Consider the following 13,342-nt stretch of genomic DNA (forward strand, 5'->3'; position numbering starts at 1 on the left):
TCTTCTACTTATACCTTCGTGTCACTGGTATTTTATGCTGATAATTTGTTTTCCAGCCAAATTATTAAGCAAAAGGCTGTCAGCCAATTCTGTGCAGTTTATTTAATTTTACTCTGTTCAGTTGAGGGTAGATGAAAAATACCTTGAAGTATATTCCTTTAGTGTTGAGCCATTAGCAGTATGTGCTGTGGTCATGCTTGTTTCCTCACCAAGATCCTGAGGGAAAAAGCCACATTATTAATATGACTATGTTAAGATGTTTTCTGTAGTAACTTAGAGTAGCACTGTTTCACAGTCTGACCTCAGATGGCCTACATTAGGACTCTGGTGTGCTGGTTAAAAATGCAGATTGCTGGGCCCCATTCAGACTTAGTGTATTGGTATCTCTCATTGTGAGGCATGGGAATTCACATTTTTAGCAAAATCCCTTGCCTCTACTCCAAATCTTACGTGCATTAAAATTTGAAATGATGACCCAGTGGATAGTACAAGGATGTTGACAGCAAACTTGGAGGCTATTGAAGTATAGATTGGAAATCTGGAAAAGCTTGGAATGCCTGAACTAATTTATAATGAAGATCCTTTTTAATGGAGTGTTTGCATGCCAAAGCAAGGGCAAACATTCAAATGATTCTCTGTCGCTACCATAACTCTCTATTATACCTTCTTTAAATGACTGTAATTAAATAATTGGTCCTTTTAGGGTTTGGCAGTGGAGAAATGACAAACTGCCCTTTTAAAAGATGGGGGATTTAAAAGAAAATAGGAAAGATTGAGGATATTTGCCTCCAAATGATTGTGAGGTCATTTAAGGAGTTTAATGGTCATTCTTTTTTTTTTTTTTTTTGGCCGCACCACGTGATCTGTGGGATTTTAGTTCCCTGACCAGGGACTGAACCCGGGCCATGCCAGTGAAAGCCCGGAATCCTAACCATTGTCATTTTTCCTGCCTGCTTGGGATGCAAATTCTGTCTTATGTGGAATGGATCAATCTCTTGGAGGAACGTGCCTGTTTTTAATTGTGTTGAGTAGAGGTGACTATGTACGGTAGTTTTGTGAAAGAATGTTGTGAACGCATGGCAGAACTCAATTGATTTTTCATTTAAAAAAATTTAGGTGGTTTCATGGACATCTGTCTGGGAAAGAAGCAGAGAAATTATTAACCGAGAAAGGAAAACACGGTAGCTTTCTTGTGCGGGAGAGCCAGAGCCACCCTGGAGATTTTGTTCTCTCTGTCCGAACCGGAGATGACAAAGGGGAGAGCAATGACGGCAAGTCTAAAGTGACCCATGTTATGATCCGCTGTCAGGTAAAACCCGGATTGAACTGTGGGTCTGGTGAAACGTCATCTTTGGGTGGTTTTTTGGCTGGGAGAAGACCGACACCATTACTTCCAAAGTCATTTAGTTAAGGGCTTCTACATTTTTAGTACCTTGTTAATTATAACTGTTTCATCATTTCCGAACTTTATTAAATTACTTATTTCCTCTCTATCTCTGGCAGATTAAGTCATGCCTCAGTACGTCACCTTCTGCCCTGCAGTATCTTTTTTTTTTTTCTTTGGCTGCATCACGCAGCTTATAGGATCTTAGTTCCCCGACCAGGGATTGAACCTGAACCCTTGGCAGTGAAAGCACCGAGTCCTAATCACTGGACTGCCAGGGAATTCCCAGCCCTGCAGTATCTCAGTCTGTGCTTGGTTACAGCTGGAGTCTGCCTCTGTCTTAATTTCTAAAGCTATGGCCTCAGCTTCTCCCTTGGGTCAGCACAGTCTAGCCTGTGACTACATGTACTTTCCTATTATAGAATTCTGGTTAAGGCTGGGAGAACTGAACTCACCATTTCTTGTTTTTAATGTGATGGCTAGACCAGGGAGGTTGGTTCTCAGTCAACTACATCAAACTTTGTTTTGACATAGTTTCCTAAATAGCAACTGTCTATTCACTTATTGCTTCGGTTTTTCAATAAGATTAAAAAAAAAAAACCAAAAAAACCCAGCTTTATTGAGATATAATTCACACACCATACAATTCACCCTTTTAAAGTGGACAATTTGGTGGTTTTTAGTATATTCACAAATTAGGCAGCCAACAACGTTAATTCCAGAACATTTTCATCACCCCAACAAGAAACCCTGGGTTCATTACCAGTCCCTCCCCATTTTTCCCCCTCCCCCCAGCTCTTGGCAACCGCTAACCTCTTTGTTTCAATGGATTTGCCTATTTTGTATATTTTATATAGATGGAATCATGTAATATGTGGCCTTTTGTGACTGACTTCTTTTACTTAGCATGTTTTTCAAGGTTTATCCATGTTATAGCATGTGTCAGTAAACTCTTTATTGGCAAACATTTTGTTGTATGGATATATACCACATTTTGTTTATCCATTAAAAAATTAATGGGCATTTTGGGCCATTAATTATTATGAATAATGCTGCTATGAATATTTATATACATTTATGTATTTATCATTTTGTGGTATTCTCTGTTTGATGAGCCATCATGTTCATATTTTCTTTTAATTTATACTTTCCTTTAGTTCTTTGAATATATTTATACTAGCTGGTTTAAAGTCGTTGTCTGGGCTTTCTCAAGGACAGTTTCTGTTGAATGCTTCCCACCCTCCCCCCCACCCCCAAGTATGGACCATATTTTCTTGTTTCTTTGCATGTCTCATAAGTTTTTGTTGGAAACTAGGCATTTTAAATAATATAATATAAATCCTTTGCCCTCCTTTCTCAGGCAGTATTATTTGTTGTTGCTACTTTTTCTTGTTCCTGTAGTTGTTGTTGCTGTTTGTGTGTTCAGTGACTTTCCTGTCTTTGTCTTGCGTGGCCACTGAAGTCTTTGCTTGGGTAGCTTAGTGATCAGTTAATGATTGAACAGAGATTTCCTTAAATGCCTTGAAACATTAAATCTCCCAGCCTTTGCCAGGGAGGCTCTGTGTGTGTGTGTGTGTGTGTGTGTGTGTGTGTGTGTGTGTGTGTGTTGGGGCACGACTGCCTTCAGTGCTCTGGCACCTTAAAACTCTGCCTTAGTCTTCACTTCCTGCTTGCACAGAACCTCAGGATGAGCTAGACGTAAAGATTAGGGCCTTCTTGGATCTTTCCTGAACTTCACACAGCCATGCACGTGCACATGCACATGTCCTTCTAGATTCTCAAGGATATGTTGGAGGTTTTCAGAGCCCCCTGTGGACAATGTCTGGATTTTCCTTTTAAGTTTTTGATCAATCTCTTATTTGCCCTGACTGGTATTGCTGCCTTAGGCCACTGTGATATTAAACAATTGCTGCTGATTGTTTTTGGGAGATCCCCTGAAGGCCGGCTGAGTAAGCTGTAAGTCAATCAAATAAAGACAAGCTCTGAAAATAAGGCTTTCCCAGGGAGCTGCTAAACAGATCAGACAGTGATAATTGTCTAGGGATAGGTCTGGAAAGAGCTCCAAATCCATCTGTCTACTCCAGTTATGCTAAGCTGCTTTGTTTTCACAGCTACTGTGGTTATGAGACTATTGGTTTTCAAGGCTACCAAGAAGCTGGGGAGAGGTAGGTGGGAATAGGGCAAGTTAAAAGGCCACAATTTGTTGTTCTCATCAAGGTCCAATCTTTTTCTTGAATAAATGCTCCTTGAACTTTATTGGTTAATTTTCAGAGTTCTGAAAAAGTTGATGACAATTTTTGCCAGGGTTCTTGTTACTTTTGTGAAAGAGCAGAGTTTCAGAGGTCCTTGCTCTGTCATTCTGAAAGTGCTTCTTCCCCCCTCACTCGATTTATTTTTAAATAAAAGGTCATACCCAAATATCTTCATGTATCATTTCTAGGGTTTTGTATTTTCTAAGTTTAACCATTTTCCTGTTGTTTTCCTGAAACAGCCTATTCTGGTCTCCTTGTCAGAAAAAATTTCCTGGTCTCTGTTTATAATTTCCCTTTTAAATTTTCATTAGAAGATGAAGGTAAAGGCTTGTGTATTGGACTTCGGTGCTGCCTCACCAGCCTTAGAGCTTGTTGTGTTTCAGAGAGAAGTAGTTATTTATCTTCCGTTCAGCAGCCTTGTGTGTAGTCACTTAGCCTAGAGTATAAGTAAATGGTAAATATGGTTTTTCTTTTTTTTTTTTCTAACTATTTAGTTAACCTATGAGGGAGAAACTTTTTTGTGGCCTAGTTAATGTTGGATACTTATTTAGAGCTTCTCACACCTCACAATGAACTCTTTTACATTGGATCTGCTTCTCCATTTTCATCATCTTTGTTGCTTCCCTTTCTTTGTGCTCTTACAGCTCTTCAATCTTTCCATTATTGGGGGAGAGTTAGTCTCTGTACTTGAGTTGGGAAAAACAGTAATTTAACATAAAGGTCATGAACATAATTTTTTTTTTTGTCTTGAAAGGAACTGAAATATGATGTTGGTGGGGGAGAACGGTTTGACTCTTTGACAGATCTCGTGGAGCATTACAAGAAGAATCCTATGGTAGAAACATTGGGCACAGTACTACAACTCAAGCAGGTAAGCATTTTGGAAAGCTAAACTCCCCCTCCTTATAGAGTTTAAAAAGTCCGAACATAGAATATTCCAAACAGACAGAAGTAGAATAGTATCGTGAACCTCCACGTACCCATCACCCAGCTTCAATTACGATCAACTCATCAAATCTTGTTTCATTTATTACTCCACTCACTACCTTCTTCTTGTAGTATTTGGAAACAAATTCTAGATAGTACATCATTTTCATGATTATCTCCGTATGTAATTCTAAAAGGCCTTATGGAGTTTTTAAAGCAAAGTTTTTATCAAATTTTCATTGTAGATGTACCTTTGGTTACCTTTAGGTGATCATACCTTTACATTTTGGAGTTATTGCTGTTTCAAAGCTCACACTTATTACTTAGTGGCAAATGATACCATCTCTAACATTGTGGTCTATTTATAAAGAAAAATAGTTTGAATTTATATCAGCAAAGTGTGTGGAGATTGAAGAAACATATATTTCCTGAAAGAACAGAAAGGAAAGTGAAACTCTATTTGAAAACATTTACTGTGAACTTCCTGTCCTTGCCTCTATGAACACCAACATAGAAGTCTTTTTTTTTTTTGCATTAACACTTTTTTCTGTAATACTTTCTTCATTTCACACCAACTGCTGAATTTGATTAGCCCCTCAACACAACTCGTATCAATGCTGCTGAAATAGAAAGTCGGGTTCGAGAACTAAGCAAATTAGCTGAGACCACAGATAAAGTCAAACAAGGCTTTTGGGAAGAATTTGAGGTAAGTTTTTTTAAAAAATTTTTTTTACATGATTTATTAAATCCTGTTCTTAATGGAAGAGAAGTTGGTTTTATGTTTGGGATTGGATCTGAAAGACTCGGATCTGTGTCTTTTCTTAATTTGGCCATTGATTGACATGGAACAAGTTGCTGAGGGGGCTTTTTCAAATAGAGCTGCATTATGTTCTGGGAGAAGGGAGTTGGCAGTTAATATTACATGGATGAGCCAATAGCTCCATTTGGGTCTTTTGGTTTGGACTGCTGGCAAAACCCCAGAAAAAGAAAAGAATCTAATTCTTTGGAAGATTTCCAGCATTGGCTGTGGTCTTTAGAAAGAATCTATAGCTTTACTGCAGGGAATAAGTGAAAGACAGTTATCTCGTGGTGGCTTTAATCTGGGAGTTGAAATTTATATCTTTGAGAGGTTAAGGGAACTGATTTCTTTCCTGAAACCAGCTTGGGTAGGAGAATGTCCCCAGTGGGAGTGGGCTGTGTTCCTCTTGCACTGAAGTTTGTCACCTGCCAACTCATTGTAATCTTATTCTCTCCGTTATCATCCCTGTGACAGAAAACTTCGTCAAAAACAATTTTTTGTGTGTGTGTGCCATATTTACCTTCATAGTTATTCTTAGCATGTAGCACACAGTGCCTGGTACACAGCAGAAACTCCATAAATGTTTGTTGAATGAGTATTTGCATTTAGCTAATATTTATGTTATTTTATTAATACTACTCTGTTTATGGGAATGATTATTCCATACTTTTTGTAGGACTTTAGAATTCATAAATATTTGTGGAATGAATGAACAAATGAATGGCCACACGAAGTCCTTTTAACCACAGTATGTCAGATCAACTTGGTGAGATATTATTTCCATTTTACAGATGAGGAGCCTCAGACTCAGGGAGGTTAAGTAAATTGTCCAACTTCTGTACCACGAATATTGATTAAATTGCAGCACTGAGGATGTGTACAGAATAGAACAGTCATGGTCATTGCTGAACATTGCTAACCAGGGACTTGACCTCACATTTATTCTTTTTTCCAGCATTGGGTTAGTCACCAAGGACACCATGGTGAACAAGATGGACAGGGTTTCGTCTTTAAGGAGCTTTGAGTTGAGAGAGGGATAAGTACAGAAATTTTAGAAATCTTACATCAAAATTTGAATGAAAAGCCTATTTTTAAAAACTTTTTATTATGCAAAATTTCAAATATATACAGAAGCAGAGTGAATTGTATAATTATAGCAATATATACCTATCACTCAGCATTAACAATTGTTGATATCTGGCCAGTCTTTTTATTTTTTATAAATTAAATTTATTTATTTATTTATTTATTTTTGGCGGCATTGGGTCTTCGTTGCTGCGCATGGGCTTTCTCTAGTTGTGGCGAGCAGGGGCTACTCTTTGTTGAGGTGTGCGGGCTTCTCGTTGCGGTGGCATCTCTTGTTGTGGAGCACGGGCTCTAGAGCACAGGTTCAAAAGTTGTGGTACATGGGCTTAGTTGCTCCGTAGCATGTGGGATCTTCCTGGACCAGCAATCGCACCTGTGTCCCCTGCATTGGCAGGCAGATTCTTAACCACTGCACCATCAGGGAAGCGCCTGGCCAGTCTTTTTAAACTATACCCCACTTAACTCCCCCAGCCCTGGCTTATCTTGAAGCAAATCCCAGATGTTATTTCATCTGTAACTATTTCATTAAAAAAAATTATAACCAGAATGTCATTATCACTCCTAAAACTATTAACAATAATTTCTTAATATTAACACATATCAGTCACTGTTCACATTTTCTTGATAACACACACACACACACACACACACACACACACACACACTTGCAGATTGTTTGAATTGGGAAGTGTTTTTTCCCCACTTGATTATGAAAAAAATTTTGAATATAAAATAGATTTGTATAAAGAACCCCCATGTACTATTACCAGTTTCACCAGTTACCCCTGATATCACATGAAATATCATAAATATTTCAGTATTCCTGGAATTCTTAAAAAATTAACCAAAACACTACTACCACATCTAAAAAAAGATAATAAAAATTCATCAAATAGCTAGTCATTGTTCCAATTAGGATAGCTATCTTTTTTTTTTTTTAATTTGTTTGTTGTTGGATCATTTTTCAAATAAGTTCCCCATGGATCTCTTTTTTTAAACTCTGTTTTTTTTGTCTTGTTTTGTTTTGTTTTGTTTTGCCGTGAGGTTTGTGGGATCTTAGTTCCCCAATCAGGGATCGAACCTGGGCCCTTGACAGTGAAAGTGCAGAGTCCTAACCACAAGACCACCAGGGAATTCCCACTGTTTTTAAAATCTTAAGCCTCTTTATATTCTTACTCTCCTTTCAGCCTCTCTATTCCATCCTTTCCCCTCCCTTCCTTTCTCTTCCACTCCCTTTTCTTCTCGCTCTGTATTAGTCCATTCAGCTGATATAACAAAATACCATAGACTGGGTGGCTATACACAACTGAAATATATTTCTCAGAGTTCTCCAAATTCTGGAGTTCTGGAGGCTGGATCTGAGATCATGGTGCCAGTATGGTCCGGTGAGGGTCCTCTTCCAGATTGGCAACTTCTCATTGTATTCCCTCCTGACAGAAGGGGTGAGGGAGCTCTGTGGACCTTGTGTATGAGGGCACTAATCCCATTCATGAGGGCTCCACCCTCCTGACCTAATCACTTCCCAAAGGCCTCACCTTCTAATACCATCACCTTGGGCATCAGGATTTCAACGTAGGAATTTTGGGGAGACACAAACATTCAGACCATAGGACCCTGCTTTTTGTTACTGTTTTTGTTATTGGAGAAAGCAGGTCCTTTCCAGAGAGTTACTTACGATCTGGATTTTTCTGAGTTTGTCTCTGTGGTGGATTTTAACACCTTTCTCCCCTGTATTTCTTGTAAGTTGATCTATCTAGACACTTTGTTAGATCCGGTTTTTCTTTGGCAAGACTACATATGACATGGTGTGTCAGGAGGTGCTTATGTCCTGTTGCGTCTCTTTATTTTCTAAGCAGCAACTGATAATTATTGCCTAGATCCATTCACTTATAAGGTGTGTAATAACTTTATCATTCGTCATTAATAGCTGGAATATTTCTATAAAGATAAGCTTTTTGTCACCAAGGCAGGATATACACTTGATTCTTTCCTGTTTACTAAGTAGTTTTAAAAATAGCGTTCTCCAAAAAAAGTTTTTTTTAGCAATATGTACTCATGGATTTTTTAAACGTATTTAGTGTGCTTCTATCTATGGCATTTATTATCACTTCTTTTGCTCAAATTATTTTAGCTTTGACCAGTGGGAGCTTCTGCAAGCTGGCTTCTACTCCTTCCTATACAACTCTGGTAGTTTTTGCTAGATTCCTTACTTTCTGGTGTAATAAGTTGTTACAGTGCAATACATTTCCCATGTCAGAACTGGAATCAGTCATTTCTCCAAGGAGTGAGTTAGCTTTTATCTCATTTTCCTCCCTTTCTTCCTTCCTTCTCTTTCTTCCTTTCCTGGGAAGTGGTATTTAGAGACTACAGTCTGGGAGCCAGAAGTGTTTATTGTTGTCAGGTTGGTTATTTCCATCTCAATGGGTGGAGCTAGAAAAAATTGTTTTCTTGAAATAAATTATGAGTCCAAATGATACTTCCAATTCAAATTTAGGACTCAAGACTAGTAAGACTTCCATTACTCCCAATAATATCATTACTGAAAACAGTTTAATTTTTTTTTTTTTTTTTTTATGCGGGCCTCTCACTGTTGTGGCCTCTCCCGTTGCGGAGCACAGGCTCCGGACCCGCAGGCTCAGCGGCCATGGCGCATGGGCCCAGCCGCTCCGTGGCGTGTGGGATCTTCCCGGACCTGGGCACGAACCCGTGTCCCCTGCATCGGCAGGTGGACTCTCAACCACTGCGCCACCAGGGAAGCCCAACAGTTTAATTTTTTTTCCAGCTTTTATTTTTAAATCCTTAGGGTAGATCCTTCAGAGATGTATAGTCAAATTACTGTGCTTTCAACTCATTTGTAATAGTTCTTCTCTATGTGGTTATATACTAACTGGATATACAGCTAGGTTATTTGTTTCATTTTATGTTTGGATTTCAGAAATTTCTTTCTATAAAATTTTATTTACAATTATATAAAATATTGCCTTTGATTCTAAAGTCAAATATAAAAAGTACATTCAAAGAAGTTTATCTTCTATCCCTGTCTTTTCCTCCTTATATTTATAGCCATTTAAAAAAAAGTTGAAGTTCATTATTACCTTTCAAAAAGTATAAGCAAATATATATCTGTAATTTCATAACCTATCCTTTCATGGATAAATAGTAGCATAATTTTACATACTTCTTTCCAACTTCTTTTTTTTATTACATTGGAGATCACTCCACAGTAGTATCTACAGATAGTCTTCATTCATTTTTACTGCACAGTACTCCACTGTGTGGATGTACCATAGTTTATTCAACCTATTGATGAGCATTTGGATAGTTTCCAAATATATTACAAAGAAGATACAATGCATAGCCTTGTGCATGCATATTTTTCTCTTTTTGCTGATTATTGTTAATATTAACATTTTTTTGATATTCTGTGTTAAAAAAAAAGTGCTGATTGTTACTCATCTTTAATTTTTTTTTTTTGTTTGTTTGGTTTTTTTTGCCGGGCCGTGTGGCTCGCGGGATCTCAGTTCCTGATCAGGGATTGAACCCAGGCCACAGCAGTGAAAGTGCCAAACCTAACCAACTACACCACCAGGGAACCCCCTACTCATCTTTAATTTTTATTATATATCCTACATGATTTTGGTTAGCATATTTAAAGTCTGAAAAGTATTTTTAATTAAAATTAAAAGATATCAAACCTTTTTGGTAAATATAAGAAGTGAGCTAGGGGCTTCCCTGGTGGTGCAGTGGTTAAGAATACGCCTGCCAATGCAGGGGACACGGGTTCGAGCCCTGGTCCGGGAAGATCCCACATGCCGCGGAGTAGCTGGGCCCATGTGCCACAATTACTGAGGCCCAGGCACCTAGAGCCCATGCTCCGCAACAAGAGAAGCCACCACCATGAGAAGCTCACGCACCGCAACAAAGAGTAGCCCCTGCTTGCTGCAGCTAGAGAAAGCCCGACGCAGCAACGAAGACCCAAAGCAGCCAAAAATAAATAAATTAATTAAATTTAAAAAAAAAGTGAGCTATTTTTTAAAAATTATTATTTATTTATTTATTTTTGGCTGCATTGGGTCTTTGTTGCTGAGCGCAGGCTTTCTCTAGTTGTGACGAGTGGGGGCTACTCTTCATTGCGGTGTGCGGGCTTCTCATTGCAGTGGCTTATCTTGTTGCAGAGCACAGGCTCTAGGTGCGCGGGCTTCAGTAGTTGTGGCTCGCGGGCTCTAGAGCACAGGCTCAGTAGTTGTGGCGCACGGGCTTAGTTGCTCTGCGGCATGTGGCATCTTCCTGGACCAGGGCTCGAACCTGTGTCCCCTGCATTGGCAGGCAGATTCTTAACCACTGTGCCACCAAGGAAGTCCCAGTGAGCTATTTTGTAATCTAGTCCCATTTTTATGTTACACTTCATAATAGCTGAGGCCATCATTTGCACAGACCACTCTTCCTATAAAGTGACTATGAACTTTAAAAAAATTACAGCAGCAAATTTGGTATCTGGTGCAGTGGTGGATTCTTTAAGTTCACTTAGGCAATGCTTAGAGAAACAAAGTCAGACCTTCTTACAGCTTGTGGCAGTAGGGAGTTTTTTATGATCCCTTTGGCGGGGTCAGGATAGAACTTAGAAGGAAATCCTAGCCTGACTTTTCTGGCCATGGAAAAAGGTTGATTCTAAACGCTGACCTGATGGTTTCAGTCCGTGACATCTGAAATTCAGTTCATCTTTTATACATTATTAACAACAAAATGGGGGAAAACTGAGTTGGCTTTCAGGGGAAATGGAAAAAAACAAGATCACATCTGTACTCTACTAAGTCCTCTGTAGATGTCAGGCTGGGGTGATAAATTGTCAGGCACTAAATCAGGGCATTAACGTTTCACTTAAACTGAAGCTAGATCCAAATAGCTGATGGCCTGCTTTCTAGATCTCTTATGTACCTGCTTCTTAAATCCAGTCAGTTTTCAAAAAATTGCCCTTTAAGGTTGTGGCCAGGGGAATAAGGCTGAGAACAGAATGAACCATTATAGAAGAACTTAGGTATGTGGAAGCAGAGACTCATTAAAATCTAAATCCTCTGAAGCTGAAGTTTGATCCAACAGCAAGGCATTAATTATTTTAGTGATTGTACCTTAGTTGTTTCCCAGAAGGTGATAAATTTGGGATCAGTTCCTTCTTACTGTGTGTTCTGATGGTCTTTAAAGTGAACCAAAGCTCTAAATTGCAATGCCACTGATAATTAAACTCTGATAGCTATGTTTTGTTTGTCTGTATGCCCGGCTTCTCGTTTTCTGTGAAACTCTTTGTGTTCTTTTGGGTAATTTTCCCCTAGAAGACACTTACAAATTACTTCCGATTTTGATGCATCTTAAAATACGAAGTCTCTTGTGAAGCTCTTTGGTTCTTTTCTCCTTTGCTCCTGAAATAAATTCAGGTTGGTGGTTTTCTTCAAGGATATGTGGTATGGTCAAAACATTGCAAACCCAAGTTTTTAATTTTTCCTATAGAGTCCCCATTTTTTTTCCTTTCTTTCCCCAATTTTTTTTACTGTGGTAAAATGAGATTGTCCTTTTCTGTAAACATCTTTTGTCTCCTGCATATCTCTGCCATGACTGTAAAGAAGTGGAAAGTATTTCTAGATTTGTTGAAATGAAGTAAAGTTCTGTCAAAATGAGATGGACACTAAATAACTGATCAGGCAGGTTTTGATCCTGCAATTTTGTCCCTTCGTTGTGCAAGTTACCCGAAACCTGAATTCAGCCCTTGTGTGTCTCTGTGAGAGGCATATCGCATGGCTGCATTTGTAGGGTATCTGCCCTCTCTGTGCCTGTTCTTCCCTTTTGAGTCTCTAGACCTGAGTTGCCAAGGGGCACTGTGAGCTGAGCCTGGACGTCATCTAACTGCAGGACCCAAGCTGAGGATGGAAATCTTGCTGTTGATAGTCCTTCGGCTGCCAGACTTTGCCTTCACCCTCCTCTTCCATCTCACTGCCCCCTCTGTATCCAGAACCTCGGCTCTCCACACACCTGCTTCGTTCTTCTTTCCCTGCGGAAGGTTCCTTTGCTTCTTGACTTACGAACTTTACTTCTTACCCCTTTCAGATATTGAAACTGGCAACTTTCAGTCATTGTATCAAAGTCTCAGCGATTTTCACTGGCTCAGACGCCATCCATCTCTGGTCCAAGGACAGCATCACATAGAACAAAGACATCTTCATGGACCACTGTGTTTGGGGAAAAATAGTTCTCAGATGAAGGTTATAGGGAGTTGGGCAGACATCCCCAAAATATCTCCCCCAAACAGTAGCCATTGGTGGTGGCAGTGATTAATTTGTTCATTCATTTAACAAATATTTATTAAGCACAGACTCTATGCTGGAGTCTCTGTTCTAGGTTCTGGGGATGTAGTAGAGAACAAGTCATAGTCTTTATCCTTGTGGAGTCAATTGGGAGAGACAGACAGTAAACAAAGAAGCAGGTAAGTATTCATTATGTGAGATGGTGATAAGTGTTGTGAAGAAAATAAAGTAGGGGAAGATAAAAAGGGTGTGCTGATGGGGGCATCACCATTTTACATAGAGCTCTCTGACAGAGTGGCATTTGAGTGGAGACCTGATGGAAATAACGGAGCAAGGCATGCAGATAACCTCAGGAAGAACATTCCAGGCAAAGGGAACAGCAAGTGCAAAGGCCCTGAAGTGGGAATGTGCTTAATGCACGTGGTGCACAATCAGCGGACAGGCCAGTACTATCAGAGAAGGGTGAGCAAGAGGGAAATGTAGGTGGAGCCATAACGGAGGGGTCAGATCCCATGGGGCACTGTGGTCAGGGTAAAGCTGTTGGCTTTTACTTGGAGTAAGATGGAAAATCTAAGGAGAGTTTTGAGCACAGGAGTGAGGT

General features: G+C 39.3%; 1 protein-coding gene across 5 annotated transcripts in view; it reads left to right on the plus strand.

The window, feature by feature from the left end:
- The window catches only part of PTPN11 (protein tyrosine phosphatase non-receptor type 11), a 78,264-nt gene that overhangs the window by 24,811 nt on the left and 40,111 nt on the right, over positions 1 to 13,342 (plus strand). For all 5 annotated transcript variants that reach the window (XM_027124630.1, XM_027124627.1, XM_027124628.1 and 2 more), the window contains exons 4-6: positions 1,117 to 1,309; positions 4,391 to 4,507; positions 5,156 to 5,269. In XM_027124630.1, coding sequence (XP_026980431.1) covers positions 1,117 to 1,309; positions 4,391 to 4,507; positions 5,156 to 5,269 — 424 coding nt within the window. The remainder of the gene's footprint in view (positions 1 to 1,116; positions 1,310 to 4,390; positions 4,508 to 5,155; positions 5,270 to 13,342) is intronic.

Source organism: Aethalodelphis obliquidens, unplaced genomic scaffold (genome assembly GCF_003676395.1).
Source record: "Aethalodelphis obliquidens isolate GAN/ISIS:26980383/991018 unplaced genomic scaffold, ASM367639v1 scaffold28, whole genome shotgun sequence".
NCBI classification, from domain to species: Eukaryota; Metazoa; Chordata; class Mammalia; order Artiodactyla; family Delphinidae; genus Aethalodelphis; species Aethalodelphis obliquidens.